Source organism: Channa argus, chromosome 9 (assembly GCF_033026475.1).
Source record: "Channa argus isolate prfri chromosome 9, Channa argus male v1.0, whole genome shotgun sequence".
Taxonomy (NCBI): domain Eukaryota; kingdom Metazoa; phylum Chordata; class Actinopteri; order Anabantiformes; family Channidae; genus Channa; species Channa argus.
This window is the reverse complement of record NC_090205.1, coordinates 10,666,115-10,682,785: the sequence shown is the minus strand read 5'-3', so window position 1 is coordinate 10,682,785 and position 16,671 is coordinate 10,666,115. Positions and strand designations below refer to the sequence as shown.

Below are 16,671 nucleotides of genomic sequence, written 5' to 3'. Positions count from 1 at the left end.
CTGTGTGCTTTTAGGTTCTTGCCGGCTTCCAGAGAGATGTGGTGTTACAATGCAGTGATAGCTGATGCCAGAATGCCATCTGCTACTGACCTACAGTCTCGCTGTGGCATCCTCAGTCCAGAGCTTGCATTGCCCTCAGGATCACATGCCACTACGACTCGCTCTCATGGAGCTCTGCACATCCTTGGTAATCTTTTGCATAACATTTTTTTCACATTTTTGTCATTTATACTCTAAACCATGTTTTCTTTAACTTTCTGGGACCTTGTGGAGTCTTTTGGAACTACTTATTGTCGTACTTACCTCCCAGCTCCCATCACTTTATTTTTATATTGGGCATTTTTCTACTTTTAATCAATCATCACTTGCAGTTGTCTTTTTTCCTCTTCAGTCTTCTGTAAAGCACTTTGAATAGCATTAATCTGCACGGAAAGTGCTATATAAATAAAGTTTTAAATTGATTTAATTTTGATAACTTGTATTGAGATTGTTTAGCCCTGTTCTTTTAAGCCTGTTGTACTCCAGAGAAAGTTAGGAGAATTCAGCCTCGGATATTTTCATTCATACACCCACTCTTAAAAAAGTCAGGATTATGTCAGAATTCCACTGCATGTATGAAAGGGGCTATAGTCATCAGGAATTCTTAATGTATATTATGAATATTAAGGTTTCTCATCTATCAGTTGTAAGAACATTTGTGTACTGTCATATAAGGTTGCCTAGATACACTGGCAGCTATGCAAGAGCTGAAGATGGGTGTGGCCAGTGCAGAGGAAGAGACCCAGGCAGTGATGAAGGTCTACTCTAAGGAGGACTACAATGTGGTAAACCGCTTTGAGAGTAAGTGGAATCTTTGCATAGAGTACATGATAAATGATACACAGGGACTTTTGGCTATTATAAGCATTGATTTGATATTATTAATATGATATGAAGCCAAACCAACCTATTACCTGTTACCATTAGTTAGTGTTTAAATTATCATTATAAATGCACAACAAAGCTTCTGTGAACCCCGCACAGTCTTGTTGATCCAGTGTGTGATGTTGTAGGTCATGGTGGTGGTTGGGGCTACTCAGCACACTCTGTGGAGGCCATTCGCTTCTGTGCTGATGCAGACATCCTGCTGGGTGGATTGGGCCTGTTTGGAGGACGAGGGGAATACACCGCCAAGATCAAAGTGAGCATTTCTGTCTAAAATTTTCACTGTTCTGTTTGTTTAAAGCTTTTTTTTCATCTGTATTTGTGAACGAAAGCTAATTTAATGGGTTGATAAGTTGCCAGTGAACAACGTTGAGCTGTTTGACCATTACATTCTAATACATACACCTTCTGAAATGAATAGCTATAACAATCCATAAGGAAGGATCCAAATCTTTAATGAAAGTCAGAAATATATTTACCCAGTCTTGTTGCTATTCAGCTTTTTGAGCTTGGACCTGATGGTGGGGACCATGAGACAGATGGTGATCTGCTGGCTGAGACCGATGTACTCGCATATGACTGTGCTGCCAGGTACATGTTTTCAGACCTCTTAATTCTGGTCCCAAGTTTTTACAAGTAATGCAGAGTTATGGAATTATTTTTGTCATAGTTGTTGGATATTAACGATAAGTGTTACTATGTTTAGGGAGAAATATGCCATGATGTTTGATGAACCTGTGCTGCTGCAGCTGGGTTGGTGGTATGTGGCATGGGCCAGAGTGTCTGGCCCCAGTAGTGACTGTGGCTCCCATGGACAGGCTACCATTACCACTGATGATGGGTAAACTACTGCATTAGAAAATAAGCATATGTGTTTTAATTCGTTATTTGATTACAATATATAATATGAAATAATGTATGAATTTGATGTTGATGTTGCCTGTTTTTTTTTTCCTTCTTTTAGTGTTGTCTTTCAGTTCAAAAGCTCAAAGAAGTCAAACAATGGTACAGATGTTAATGCAGGTCAAATACCTCAGCTACTTTACAGGCAAGTAAAATGTATTACATTAGATTCACAGTGACAAGAGCTCGTTTTGTCTATAAACTTTTGTCTATCATCAAGTAAATTCATTTAATTATTTCTTTATATTTTACTTTTAGGCTTCCTTCAAACGATGGCAATGCATCTAAAGGAAAACAACAGACCAGTGAACCAGTCCATATTCTGAAACGCTCGTTTGCTCGTACAGTGTCAGTGGTGAGTACCTTCCCACCTTTCTGTTTCTCCCTGCTTTAGTGTCTCTTAACATGTATTTTTATTCTGTGTGTGACTTTTCTCTTGGTAGGAGTGTTTTGAATCTCTGCTGAGTATCCTTCACTGGAGCTGGACCACCTTGGTTTTGGGTGTGGAGGAGCTGCGTGGGCTCAAGGGCTTCCAGTACACAGCCACCCTGCTGGACCTAGAGAGACTGCGCTTTGTAGGCACTTGCTGTCTCCGTCTGCTCAGGGTCTACATCTGTGAGATTTTCCCCATAGCTGGTAGGAAAACTGAGAAATTAAAAGCATTTTATCCTTAAAAAATACAGTTGTCTATTTGCAAAAGGATTAATTGAGTATTAAAGCCCTTCTGAATAAAAGCAGTATTCATTTCAGAATGAAGTAGTTAATATGCAATTTAATACTTGACTTTTAAGTGATTTAAATCATTCAGTGTAAAACTTATGAAAAGATCTTAAATTGTTTGCTCTCTAGCCAGCACCAAAGCTGTCGTGGAGGAGTCAAGCAAGCTGGCAGAGTGTGTGGGAAAGACGCGCAGCTTGCTGAAGAAGATCCTGTCTGAAGGCATGGACAACTGCCTGACCAAGCTGGACAATGATCCCCAGGGCTACTTGTCTCAGCCTCTTACCCTGCTTGAAGCTGTGTTACAGGAGTGCCACAACACCTTCACTGCCTGCTTCCACTCTTTTTACCCAACCCCAGCTCTGCAATGGGCTTGCCTGTGTGACCTTCTTAATTGCCTAGACCAGGTAACTTACCTGAAAAAAATTATTATTGCTGTAAAGGATCTGAAGGCAAATGAGGTCACTGTATTTACAGGAATTTTAGAAAGGACTGCAGTCCATTGTTTTGTGATTCTGCAGCAAGATCTATCTAAGACTATTAAATATTAATCAAACAAAAAGGAAAATGCCACATCTAAAATTCGAGTCTGAAGTAATGCTGTGAAACAGCTTGTATTGCTCGATCAGCAGACCAAAATTTGAAATGGAATTGATACAGTAAGAAGAGACTGGAATAAAACATATTGTAAATACAGAGAAATACAACAGGCTTATTTTGTTTTGTAGGTACAGAGGGACAAGCTTTGAAACCATGTTTATCTGACATTATTCACTTGTTTGTTGAATGAATATTAGACAGGTTTAAAAAAGATAATACAACCATACTAATTCTTGTCCTCAATGGATTTCAGGACATTGCTGAAGCCAACTTCCGCACATCCAGCAGCCGTCTGCTAGCAGCCGTAATGTCAGCTCTATGCAACACCTCAGTGAAGCTAACGTCTATCCTGCCCATTGCATATGACGGGGAAGTGCTTCTGCGTTCACTGGTCAAACAAGTCAGCACAGAGAATGACTCTGCCCTTGCTCATCGATTCCCTCTCTTGGTCGCCCATATGGAGAAACTAAGCCATGTACGTTTTTGCACATTATATGCTATATGTCAGGTATATCCTCACTTCATAATTGTAGACATCAGCGCTAGTAAATGTTTGATTATTTGGAGAACATCGTGGCCTGTGATCAATAACATATGCTCTTCTTTTAGAAAAGGGACATGGTAAATTAACATAATGATCATATTTGTGTCTTACCCTTCAGACGGAGGAGAATTTGATGGGTATGACCAGTTTCCGGGAGGTACTGGAGAAGATGTTGGTGATTGTGGTGCTGCCGGTGAGAAAGAGTTTGAGGAAGGAGGTGGAGCTGTTTTCTCCTCATTTGGTCTCCAACACCTGTGGTCTGCTAGCCTCCATTGTCTCTGAACTCACAGCCTCTGCCCTGGGCTCTGAGGTAAAGTATCTAATGCTGTACATTCATGCACATCCCAAATGACTGCATGAGGCTTGTATGTAGGCACTTGGGGATTGACTTATTAAAACATGTACCCAGGGCTGGTGTCTTTAGAAAACACTAAATTCTTTTAACATATTGTATTGTTTCATCTCTTTACAATACAGCATTATGAGTTGTTGAAGACCTCTGCCATCCTGGCTACATTGTTTTTAGTTCCTCCTTCCAGTCCTTTTACCCAAAGCCCTTTTGTTATTGAAGTAACTTATCACAGGGACACATATGATGTCTTTATTATTGCCAAAAACACTAGTAGGGGCGTGTTTTGGAATCTCTAATGTTTTATGGTCATTAAGTCCCTTGCCCTCACTTTCTCACTCTTTATGTACATCATCAGTCTGCTTGCACACATTTTCATCCACTGCAGTCAATGGACTCTTTAGCTCTTGTTGTCATAGTAACACCTCTCAATGACAGCCCTCAACACTACTGTTTTTCTCCACTGTCTGTTGTTAGGGGAACAACTCTTTCTCCCTAGAGCACCTGGATAGGTCCCCCTGCAGCTGCGTCTGGCTTGGTGTAGTCAGCTGGCTGATCACATGCTCTAAATGCCCTGTTCTTATTTCATGTTATTTAGTTAATGTCTGTGGGTCCTTTAGAGACATTCAATTTCCTGTCTGCACTTTTTTGTTTCTAAACAAAAAAACATTTTGCATTTAAATGAAAAACATTTTATATCCCTCATTCTAAAGGAAACTTTGAAATTTACTCCTGTTTTTATGCTCTGTGCTCAGTTTTTTTTCTTTTTTCTTTTTCATATTGTTTACCTGGTGGTATGCTTGCCGCCTTTTGAGTTCAGAATGATAGTATTGCAGATTGCATAGAACATTTTAACGTTTATTCAGCATTTCATTGTTTTCTAATGTTTGCCTTTAAACTTTGGAAATCCTTATCAAATATGTTGATCATCTGTTTGTGGTATGTAATAAACTGAGTAATTTGTTCTTTCTCTAAAGGTTGATGGGTTGAACTCTCTCCATTCCGTGAAAGCATCTCCTAACCGCTTCACTAAAACGAGCCAGGGCCGAAGCTGGAACACAGGCAATGGCTCTCCGGATGCCATCTGTCTTACAGTGGACAAGCCAGGCGTTGTGCTGGTGGGCGTCTGTGTCTATGGAGGAGGGGGCATCCATGAGTATGAACTAGAAGTGCTAGCTGATGATGTAAGTGGTTGGGAAATATTATCTGCTTGTATTTAATTACAATTTGTAAAAAATTACATAATCTTTTTTGGCATAGCTTAATTAGTTAGGAAGGTTTGACGTCTTTTGTTTTGTACCACTTTTGTTTCCTAATACTACAGGCACAGATAGAGCACCCAGGGGACTCTGCACATTCTCATAGGTGGACATCTCTTGAGCTGGTGAAGGGTACCTACAGCACGGATGATTCTCCCAGTGATATTGCAGAGATTCGCCTGGATAAGGCCGTGCCACTCAAGGTGTATAGAGCTTCAAGACAATTATACAAATGTGGTCATTTTGGAAAGTGCTTCAACACTTTTGCACACTGTAATTAGTTGTACATTTCTTTTAAATGGATACAATTACAATTTTCTCCTACAGGAAGGGGTGAAGTATGCTGTTCGATTGCGAAACTATGGCAGCCGGACAGCTAATGGTGATGGAGGCATGACCACAGTGCAGTGCTCTGATGGTGTGTCCTTCACCTTCAGCACCTGCAGCCTGAGTAGCAATGGGACTAACCAGACCAGAGGACAGATCCCACAGATTCTCTACTACAGGTAAACAAGACAGCTTTTTAAAGTCTCTCATTTGTTTTTTCTTTTTCTAACTCAACTTTCTTTATTGTCTAAAGGAGTGAATATGATGGAGACCTCCAGTCACAGCTGCTGAGCAAAGCCAACGAAGAAGACAAGAACTGCAGCAGAGCCCTGTCTGTTGTCAGTGCTGTGGTCAGAGCAGCAAAGGACCTCCTTCACAGGGCATTTGCTGTTGATGGTAAGCAAAGCAAACGTACACATGTATTATATTATACAAGGACTCGTAATTGCTTTAGAGAAATTTATATCTAGTTTATTCAGTAGGTTTTGCTGCTTTTTTAAAACGATCTCCTTTGTTCTTTGCAGCAGATGATATTCCTGAGTTATTAAGTTCATCCAGTCTGTTCTCCATGCTCCTGCCCTTGATTCTGGCTTATATTGGCCCTGTAGCTGCATCTGTACCTAAGGTAAGTGGTCAAACCAGGAGCGCAATACCTTCATCTTATGTATTTTTAAATTGGCTATCCATGAGAGAAATTACTTCTTTCTTATCCAGGCTGCTGTGGAGGTCTTTGGACTGGTTCAGGAGTTGCTGCCTGCTGTTTCTGCTCTCAACCAAAAATACGCTCCACCCACCTTTAATCCCAACCAGTCAACCGACAGCACAACTGGCAACCAGCCTGAGCAGGGCCTGTCAGCTTGTACCACCTCAAACCACTACTCAGTAATTGAGAGTGACCACCCATACAAGCAAGCAAGCGTCACACAATACAAGGTAAAGTGTCCTTGGGCATTCTGACTGCTTACAGTAGAAAAATGTTTGGTGGGGGTGCATTGTTATATGTACAAAATTTGATTCAGGAAGTCTAGTTGTTGAATGGATTTCTGTGTTTGTAATACTCACAGAGTATTGTAGAACTCAAAGATAGTTATCTTGGTTATCAGCTATCATAAGCCTCTTTTCCATTTTATGGATTTGGCTCAAATGTACTCCACTCGCATTGCTTTGTTTTCTAGTGCAAAAAAAAATCACTTTTTAAATATTCCATCAGTTTGGTTTAGATGACGAGATGACTGTGGACACAGTGTTAGGGAAACTTCCCTCTGCCTCATCAGTAATTAGTGTTTACGTGGCCTGTTAATGTTGCCTTAGCTTGCTTGAAATCTCAATTAAGGAGATACCCAGAAAGTACCAGGCAGCAGGTACTATACGCAAGTTGAGCTGATTCTTTGCAGCAGAAAAGTTTCTTTTAAAAAGCTCAAGGAGTGTTTACATTACAAATGAATCCACCAGCATCCTTCATACTATGTACATGATTTGCCACTGGATGATGACACGTTGCTGTGCAGAAAAGGTTGAAACAGCTCCAAACATTTATTTATTTTCCATACACGACTGTGTAATTTTGTCATAGGTTCCTGTGTTACTGAGTGAGACGGTCTGAATATAGTCCTAGACACATACATATAATTTAGGCTGACATTAATCTTCTGTTCTGTTTCACTTTGCTTCAGGTATCTTTCCCAGACTGTGTTCGATGGACCTCCATTGAGTTTGATCTGCTCTGTGGCACTGCCCAGCCAGAGGATGTCTTGCGTCTGCTCATCCCTAGCCGAACCCTTCATCTGTCCAGCCTGGGGAGCAAACCTCTGATCCATGACACCATCAACACCTGGACCGAGCTCAAGAAGTTCTCGGGCTCAACAGGCTGGCCGACCACTGTCCTTGTGCTTCCAGGTAAGAAAAGCAGTGTAGTTTTGAATTTTACAACAATGTAATTGCTTTGACGGTAATGAATCCCAATGCTAAAAAAAAACAATAATTTGGAGGACTATTTGATATATATATGATAATATACAGTATTTAAAAGTAGGTAGTGTAGATCATCTGTAGAATGCGGTGTGCTGCGTGTTTGAAAGCTGTGTGATACTGCAGCACAAGCTAAGCTAGTGTTTCTGCACATTACTGAAATTAAAAATAGTTGAACAGAGAAACTAGACAAAATACAGACACCACCACCCTTGCAGTCTACGTTGTTAGAAGTTTAAATGCTAGATGAGTATTACACACTCTAGGCTGGATCACTATGTCTCTTCTCAGGTAGCATTCATTTTCCAAGCAACTTTCTCACCCAGAATATAGCCCAAAAATGCAGTAGTGCTTCTTCTCAGGCTCTAGGGCGCTCAAGTTAAAAAGGGAGCACTTTTTTTTTTTTAAAGAAATATCTTGTATTACCCAACAGTTCTTGCATCCTATTTATTGTTCATTGATCTTAATAGTACTCATGAGTGCTTTAATCAGTTTGATGATGCTTTACTTAGCCACCTGTTACAGCAGACATTAATTTACTACTGATTGCTTACAGAACCCTTCCCATCTGCCTGTGTTTTCATCCTCTCTCTCTTTTTTTCCCCCCTCCCCTCTACTTTCAGGAAATGAAGTTTTGTTCTCACTGGAAACTGCCTCAGATTATGTTAAAGATGAGAAAGCTTGTTTCTATGGGTTTAAGTGTGTAGCTGTGGGATATGAATTCAACCCTGGCCCAGATGAGGTACACTTCTGTGAACTAAACTGACATACTGTCACTGTGCTTATGTGCAAACACCCTTTTGACAAAATACTTTGGACATTTCAGGGTATTATCCAACTAGAGAAAGAACTGGCCTATTTGGGCAGCGTATGTGCTGCAGCCCTGATGAAGAAAGACCTGGCCCTTCCTATAGGTATGCAAAACTATGAATGAGAAAATTAGTGTAATTTTATGACTGTGTAATACATTGGTTCATAAATGCTGGGAGCAATGAATGTTGTTTAACATCTTGAGTAGATGAGTTATGTTTTTTGTTTTTTTGTTTTTTTCAGGCAATGAACTTGAGGATGATCTTGAGATTCTTGAGGAAGCTTCACTTCAAGTATGCCACCTATTAAATACAGAGATAATCTTTGTGTACTTGTGTGGCTTCCCTTCAGAACCCTTAATTTTTTTCTCACATACAGGTGTGTAAGGCCCACTCTGGAATCCTAGGTAAAGGTCTGGCCTTGTCTCACTCCCCCACCATCCTGGAGGCTCTGGAGGGAAATCTGCCCCTTCACATCCAAACCAATGAGCACTCTTTTCTTGAAGACTTCATCACCTGTGTACAGAACTCAAGTGGGGGACGTCTTGCCAGGTATAGTTTTGTGTTCAGTATCCTCAGCTCTGGCTGTCTCGTCCATTCTAATTCAGTAGCAGTTAAGATTTTGATCTGAGATTCCCAGGTATCATTACAAAGTGAAACAATTTATTACCATGTTTCTCTCCTTCTGCTCTGTTGTGACATCCAGGTGGTTACAACCAGATTCTTATGCAGACCCACAGAAGACATCTCTGATCCTGAACAAAGATGACATACGATGTGGATGGCCCACTACTGTGGTTGTACAGACCAAAGACCAGTATGGAGATGTGGTGCATGTTCCCAACATGAAGGTTAAAAATAATAGCTTTTTCCTCTTCTAACAGAATTTAAAACCTAGTATAATTTTGCCTGCAATGTCAGTATGAAATCTGAAAAAGTAGTTCAGGTTGTTTTTTGGAATTTTCCACTGGTACATCTCTCTGACTCATTTTCCTTGTTTTTTTTATATCTAGGTGGAAGTAAAGGCTGTACCTGTTTCACAAAAGAAGTCAGTGCAGGCTGAAAATGTAAAGAAGCTGCAACGGCTACCTGGAAGCTCTTCCCCTTCATCTTCTGGCCCTGATCTCACTTTTGGAGGTCTGCCAATGCCAAAACTGGAGGCCACATACGAGCCCATGATTGTCAAAGAGGCTCGATACATTGCTATTACCATGATGAAGGTCAGCCTAATGTAACTAGCTTGTCAATCACTAACAAACTCATTTACATTAAGGTTACAGATTTTCCACAATGAGTTGCCATTTGGCAGATGTAGACACATTGCTACAAGCATTACATTACATTTTAAAAACAACTCAAAAGTGGGGAACACTTCAACACATGGGCCAAAGGAGCCAGTTATTCAACTGCCAACAGTACGATTAGTGGATGACCCAGTCTTATCTCCTAGGCTGCCCCAAAAATTAATAGCGACTGCAATGTTAACATGTGTAGAAATTTCCAGCATTTTGAGCAGCTATGTTTTTTGTTTTAGCAGATTTGCTTCAAAAAGTTGAGCCATAATATAATGTAATATATTTAAGAGAAAATCTATTATTTGAATTGTGTTAGTAAAGACAAAGAATACCACCTGTTGACAATATTGTGACTCCATAACTTTTAGATAATATTGAAATAACAATGCATAATGAATCTTTACAAAAGTATTAATCAAATTTGACTATACATAATTCACGGCATTTCAGAGATGAAGATTAAATGTGATAGAGAATGCATGACAATGATTACAGTTTTGATTCAGGGGATATCACAATGGCAACTTTTTCTGTTATTTGTAAAATTGCGATACTTTTTAGATCAAAGTTGTTTCATTGTCTCTCTTTAGGCATATGAAAACTACTCCTTTGAAGAGCTGCGTTTTGCTTCCCCCACCCCAAAGAGGTAAGTTGACTAATTCAAAAACCAAGCAAGCTTTCCAGTGGGATATGACTCATGATATGACTCATGATATGACTCATGTCTTACACAGACCTAGTGAAAACATGCTGATTCGTGCAAACACTGATGGCACCTACAGTGCCAACTGGACCCCAGGAGCTGTAGGCCTCTATACAATCCACGTCACCATTGATGGCATTGAAATAGGTAAGTCGGTGTAAATGTCCATTAGAAAGGCCCATTTCTTATCACGGGAGGACATGTAATGTAGCTGCAATGCATAGTGATTAATTAATAGCTTGAGAGTAAAAGTCTTCAGAGTGGAATTAAATATTAGTGTTTTGCCTAAAAATTATTTTCAGACATGGTGGCAAGAGGGGCGGCAGTGGCTCAGTTTGGTAGAGTGACTGCCTACCGACCATAGGGTTGGATGTTTGCACCCTGCTCTTCCTGACCACATGTCGAAATGTCTCTGGGCGAGACACAGAACCCCCCAACAGCCCATCCCCATCCCCAGCCGTGCAGTGCTGGTCCCAAGCCCGGTAGAAATTGGGGAGGGTTGCGTCAGGAAGGGCAAAAACTGTGCCAAATCAACATGCGGACTAATGATCCGCTGTGGTCACCCTAAACTCACAGGATAAGCTGAAAGGAGAAAAAAAAGAGTGACAAAAGGATTATAGAGGTTTATCATGCACGTTTTAAAATATTCTGTTATTTATTTCTCCTGCAACACAAGACATGCGCTTAACTTAACTTAAGGCTGTTAACTTCCATGTAATTAAGTAAAGTACTTCACAATGCAAGAAGTTAAAAGATCAAAGAAAAATGTATTAAAATATATAAAAACATCCAGATAATTAATTATATTTAAAATAAAACCATAATAAACTCCCATTTTGGCACAAACTCCAATTTGAACTATTCCTCAACTACTCATTTTCTCATCAGGAACACAGTGTGGATGTGTCATTGTTGCACTTATTTTATTTTTTTCACCAGTAAATCATTTTGTAAAAATTTTCCCATAAGAGTCCCTTTATTGACATTTTCATCTATGCTTCTTAGTGCTCTCCTTGCATCCTGTTCCTGAGATCTGTTTTCCCCTCCAGAAAGATTTTTCTTTGTTTAGTAAATACTTTTGAAACTAACAAATTGGAACTTAGTCTACCATGGGTAGTCATATAGGGTCTTGGTCCAAACCAGATGTTCTATGTTTGCTTATATTTGATGATTCACCGGCAGGTTGTAGTTGTCCTCTTCTGCCCTTTATACGTCTCATCCATCTTCTACCTCTCCTCCCTTTATTGTCTTCATTTGGCACTGGTGATTTAGGAAAAAAAGTTATTTTTGGTTGCGTGTCCCCTGGTTTTCTTCTTGTAGGTGGGACAATGCTCATGTTAGCATTAATAACAGCCTAATAACTTATATTGTACTTTTACTCAAATTTCATTACAACAGAGATCTGCAATAGTCCCTTACGGATCAGTTATCTTCAACTATTGTACTGACGCTGATTACTAACTCATCATGTGTAACATGAAAAGTGAAAGACAAGACAAATAGTGACATTTCACTTCTACAAGAAAATATATCACAAACTACTGTTACCTTGAGAAGATTGGGTGATTAATCAGTGAAAATAACCTTGTCTGCCTGCACTTGGGTTCACATTTGAAATCCATAAAAAGCTGTATATTTTCAGGTCACTCTCATTCAGTTTTCATGCATTCCTGGGTTTGTTTGCTTTTCTTACCAATACTGTCAGAAGTGAATCATACTACAACAGGAAGGAGACATGGACAGAGACCTTACAGACATTCCCAAACACAAATAATTATTTTTTAAAAATGCCTGTCATATAGACATGGGAGTCCGCCATGCTTTTGCTATTATAGATTAAACACTGAATAATAATAATGAACTGTAAATGTGCCCCCCTCCCCATTTAGATGCTGGATTGGAGGTAGAGGTCAAGGACCCTCCTAAAGGCATGATACCACCTGGAACTCAAATGGTCAAACCAAAGGCTGAACCTCAGCCTAGCAAGGTGAGCTTTTTCTTTTGAGTAATAAATGTGGCCATGAAAATGCACAACATCACATCTTTAAAAATCTATCCATGTGGCCAATCACTTGGCATGCACTCAACAGAAACTGGAAACAATTTGGCATTTTTTGTACAACTACATCATCAACATTTATATCTGACTACACCACGAAATAGCTAATTCTTATCTAAAAGCCTAATTTAGCAATATTTGGCATCAACACTGAAAAGAAATACTGCTATAATTTCGAAAAGATGTAAGTGTTGCTGTTGACACAGAATGGACTTTTGGGTGTGTTGTTTTCAGTTTACCTCCTTATTTTTAGTTTGCTGATCTTAAAAATCAAATGTACTAGACTAATAGAAGCCATGCACAGGCTCTTCCAGCTTTGAAACGTACACAAAGTGTTCGTAAACAATCTATCCAGTGCAGAAAAGTGCTGATCCAAAGTGAACAGAAATATTCTGACACAGCCAAAGAGTTGGCTTCTTAAGTAGGAATTCCAGACCTGCTTTACTTTTTACAGGTATTAGGAAAGAGGACTGCTGCTTGATGTTGCTTTACAACTAGAGAAACTCACTTGCTAATATGCTGTACAAGGTATTCAAGCTTTGGTGTGCGTGTAAACATACTTGTTGTCTAGTCAGAATGTGTAGATGGATTATTATCTCATACTTTAAAAATCCATCAAAAGAGTTAATGAAATTTACTTCAGATGCAGAACATTTTTCAAATTGATGTTAGGCATGTGCAGTGCAGTTTTGATTTTGGAATCCACAATGGGGAAACGAGCAACAATGCACCTTAAATCAACAATGTAAATGTTCCTTTGGGACAAGTGTTCCATGACTGTCAATGCATCGCAAACTTCATCCAACTGGTGCTACTGAAAATAGAGCTGCTAAAATTTCTTCTTCTTTTGCTGTGTGTGTATATCTCCTTGGAAGCAGGGTCTGTGTGGGCTACTGCATGCATTCTCCCGCTTGTCCTGCTTCCTCTTTTTTTCTCCTCCTGTTGGACTTGTCTTTTTTACTTTCTGTTCTTTGCTCCGGCCGCTCACAGTCTCCATCTCCCCCTCTGCTTCTCTCAGGTCCGCAAATTTGTGTCCAAGGACAGCGCAGGCCTGCGTGTGCGTAGTCACCCCTCCCTGCAGAGTGAACAGATAGGCATAGTGCATGTCAATGGCACCATCACTTTCATTGACGAGGTAATTGATCAGGCAGAATGTAAATTATTCTTTAAAAGTATACTAGCTAAAGCTCTATCCACTTTTATTCCATTTCTGTGTTTCTTCTTGAAATTGGATCTGAATCATAAATATTGTAATCTATTGTAATTTTTTAGAAAGTCTTTAAATTTTCTTAAATGGTTTCTGTGTATTATATGTAATTACGTCTCGCAGTGAAGATTACTACTTTCTTTCAAAGCTTATGAATTTGTTGCATTTAATTTATGTTGCTTCATTCTCTTGCAAGGCACTCTGAGGCTACAGGCTTAAATGCCTGCATCATATATCCCGTGGTGCATGTGACTGATTTAATTCCAAAATTAAAAGTGTACCTTGAAAGCTTAATAATTACATGTGGATGGAACTCATATTCAATATATTTAAAAATGCCGCAATTTCCTCCGATTGGTAGTAACACTAGCACTGTTTTCACCTTCTGTAACCTCAGCTTACAGTCCTCTAATTTGACTTTCCTGCAGCCTCAGACGTGTTGTGTGCGCGTGTATGTATGTGTAAGGGTGATGCTCCTCCTGTTTCCATAGTAACAGGATGGCATGGCTGTGCTCTGTTTTGTTGCTGGTTTTCCTATAGATCCACAATGATGATGGTGTGTGGCTCAGGCTGAATGATGAAACAATAAAGAAGTATGTTCCCAGCATGAATGGGTACACTGAAGCCTGGTGCCTCTCTTTTAACCAGCACTTGGGCAGGAGCCTACTTGTCCCAGCCGACGTAAGTAAAGATGGCCTGCTGAATGGTCTGACTCCATTAAATAAAAAAGAGAGGCTCCTGTGCTGTTCATTTGAGGGAAAGCTATGACGTAATCTTTGTTGTTTAATGGTAATGGGTTTCAAGAACTTGCTGGTGTTTGGCACCCAATTGTCCTCGAAGCATGGTAAATTGAGAACTTTGTCACTGTATAACTATTGAGTGTTTTCTTGCACGAAGCATCAATCACAATGGCACTGAGTATTAAACATGAACTAACACACTGCAAAAGAACAGCAGCTGGGAGCGTGCATGCATTAAGTTATGTTTTGAAAGCAAAAAGTTTATCGTAATGTGACCATTGTGTGTTTATTTGGGCACAGCCTTAAATGCTTATATGCCTTGGGAATATATGTTTAGTGCATTGAACTAAACCCCAATGCAGGAATGGAGAGATAAAGAAAGATGTAGTAAAGGAGCAGTTTTATCCGATATTAAAGTGGATTAGTCTCCACTGTAAAGTCTTCTTTTTCAAAAACACGCACACCCAACAGCATGTAACAGCAAGGGTTTCGTTTTACAATTTGCTCCATGCCACAAAACCTGCCACAGTATGCAACAAAATCAAATAAAAAATACATCTGGGTATAATTTAAGCCTTAATTATTGCAGTAACAGGATGTGTTTTAGAATGAAGACAAGTTAATATCGAGTTGGTTTTCTGTCATGAAGCAATCTCTGGTCTACAATAAGTTTCTATTCGAAATTGTACCTCTTCTGCTTTACAATTTCAACATTCTCATTGGGATGCTTTAGACACTAGTAGGCATCCATGTAAGGTCTCTGTCTGAACAGCATGACACACTACATCATCCAAGTGGGGAATTTTTTTGGAAGTTTCTTCTTTATATGCAATATTTAATTTGGTCAGTGATTTGAACATGATTGTGTGGTGTATAGAGTGAACTTACAATTCTTCTGTCCTTGCAACTGGGTTTCGTATTTTTTTTTAATGCATTTGGTTTTACCCTTAAGTGTTTGAACATTTGTCAGTCTGTGCCGTGTCTTATGTTCACAGTTCCTCATGTCACCTTTTATCAGTGCTTCACGAAAAATCGGACAGACTCTGTTCTTTCTTCTTCACTTTCTCAAATAACCTCTGACACTGGAAATTCCAGGAAAGCAAGGGCAAAAACATTTTTTCTTCCAAAAAAATACACGCGCACCTTTCCCCATCCTGTTCTCTCTCCTTCCTACGGTCAAATTCTTTTTCTTGACTGTCTCACGATCTGTTGCTCAGAATGTCTTTAACGCTAGCCAAGGAGTCAGGGATATCGGCTTTTTGTCGTGGACACCCTTAACAATATTTCCACTACAGGTGAGTTGTATTAAGGAGGAATAAATAACTTGACTGCCCCAAAGTTTATCTATTTGTGGTCTTCTTGATCCTTGTGACTTTGTAATGAGATATCAGAGGTTGCATGGTTGTACAGTGATGACACAATACATCAGGGGCTAGACTACTGCAATGTGCACAGTTGGGAGTTTTGAGTAATTACTGGTTAAGCTTGTATGTTGCATGGGGTTGAAGATACTAATGTGCAGTCTGTTGCATGAGGTCTTGTTTGAAAGGCTTGTCATACATTATCCTATATTCTTGTGTGTGATAGCATGCCCCCCTCTAGACTGTATAAAAAATAAGTTAACACTGTACTTATTTGTATCGGTCCATTGTTTATCAGTCCTTTAAATTGCAACAATTCAGTATTTAGTTGAATATTAAATCCATATGTTGTGTGTAGTGCAAGTACTTTGATATTTAATTATGATGAAACTTTAAACAAGTGTAATGTACATGTATTACTTATTGCGATTGAGGATAAAGGCGTTCAGTGCTTCAGGATTTCAGTGCTCCCTTTTATTTGAATATGTAGTTGTTTCAAATTAAAATCTCATCTGCATCTTAAAGTAGTTTAAATGAATTGTCTTTGGAAATGCACTTATTTACTTTCTGCCACGAGTTAGAGAAGAATAATAATGGCACACTCTTGTTTGCCCAGTAAATGTAAGGTTAGTTTAGGCCTTGGCCAGGTTAGCTGTGCTTAGCTTGAGAGGGGTGTCAAGTCTTTCTTAAATTAGTGAGCTATTGTTTTAAGATCTTGAAGACTACACAGCACATGTCCAGGTGCTTTTTAAACTTGGTATGCTCTTCATGCCGAATCTTCATACTTTACATTTTTAATGTATACACAAAAGGTTTGCTGAACCTTGTGTTACACTGCTATCTTACGATTTTCACCTATATAAATCTGGACTTAGTAGTCTGAACCTTAGCCTGTCTGTGTGTTAC

At 39.4% G+C, this 16,671-nt stretch overlaps 1 protein-coding gene across 4 annotated transcripts in view; it reads left to right on the top strand.

Annotated features, from left to right (window-relative positions):
* mycbp2 (MYC binding protein 2) overlaps nucleotides 1-16,671 on the top strand; it is a 59,910-nt gene that overhangs the window by 25,657 nt on the left and 17,582 nt on the right. For 2 of the 4 annotated variants that reach the window (XM_067516056.1, XM_067516055.1), the window contains exons 23-52: nucleotides 15-187; nucleotides 715-840; nucleotides 1,053-1,180; nucleotides 1,424-1,515; nucleotides 1,631-1,765; nucleotides 1,889-1,972; nucleotides 2,086-2,182; nucleotides 2,271-2,463; nucleotides 2,677-2,951; nucleotides 3,398-3,619; nucleotides 3,807-3,998; nucleotides 5,015-5,221; nucleotides 5,362-5,499; nucleotides 5,624-5,802; nucleotides 5,877-6,019; nucleotides 6,148-6,248; nucleotides 6,338-6,556; nucleotides 7,297-7,519; nucleotides 8,215-8,333; nucleotides 8,418-8,505; nucleotides 8,645-8,694; nucleotides 8,780-8,952; nucleotides 9,107-9,251; nucleotides 9,414-9,620; nucleotides 10,286-10,341; nucleotides 10,430-10,545; nucleotides 12,288-12,385; nucleotides 13,476-13,592; nucleotides 14,205-14,345; nucleotides 15,622-15,699. In XM_067516056.1, coding sequence (XP_067372157.1) covers nucleotides 15-187; nucleotides 715-840; nucleotides 1,053-1,180; nucleotides 1,424-1,515; nucleotides 1,631-1,765; nucleotides 1,889-1,972; nucleotides 2,086-2,182; nucleotides 2,271-2,463; nucleotides 2,677-2,951; nucleotides 3,398-3,619; nucleotides 3,807-3,998; nucleotides 5,015-5,221; nucleotides 5,362-5,499; nucleotides 5,624-5,802; nucleotides 5,877-6,019; nucleotides 6,148-6,248; nucleotides 6,338-6,556; nucleotides 7,297-7,519; nucleotides 8,215-8,333; nucleotides 8,418-8,505; nucleotides 8,645-8,694; nucleotides 8,780-8,952; nucleotides 9,107-9,251; nucleotides 9,414-9,620; nucleotides 10,286-10,341; nucleotides 10,430-10,545; nucleotides 12,288-12,385; nucleotides 13,476-13,592; nucleotides 14,205-14,345; nucleotides 15,622-15,699 — 4,315 coding nt within the window. The remainder of the gene's footprint in view (nucleotides 1-14; nucleotides 188-714; nucleotides 841-1,052; nucleotides 1,181-1,423; nucleotides 1,516-1,630; nucleotides 1,766-1,888; nucleotides 1,973-2,085; nucleotides 2,183-2,270; nucleotides 2,464-2,676; nucleotides 2,952-3,397; nucleotides 3,620-3,806; nucleotides 3,999-5,014; nucleotides 5,222-5,361; nucleotides 5,500-5,623; nucleotides 5,803-5,876; nucleotides 6,020-6,147; nucleotides 6,249-6,337; nucleotides 6,557-7,296; nucleotides 7,520-8,214; nucleotides 8,334-8,417; nucleotides 8,506-8,644; nucleotides 8,695-8,779; nucleotides 8,953-9,106; nucleotides 9,252-9,413; nucleotides 9,621-10,285; nucleotides 10,342-10,429; nucleotides 10,546-12,287; nucleotides 12,386-13,475; nucleotides 13,593-14,204; nucleotides 14,346-15,621; nucleotides 15,700-16,671) is intronic. The other 2 variants (XM_067516057.1, XM_067516058.1) reach the window with 1 other exon arrangement.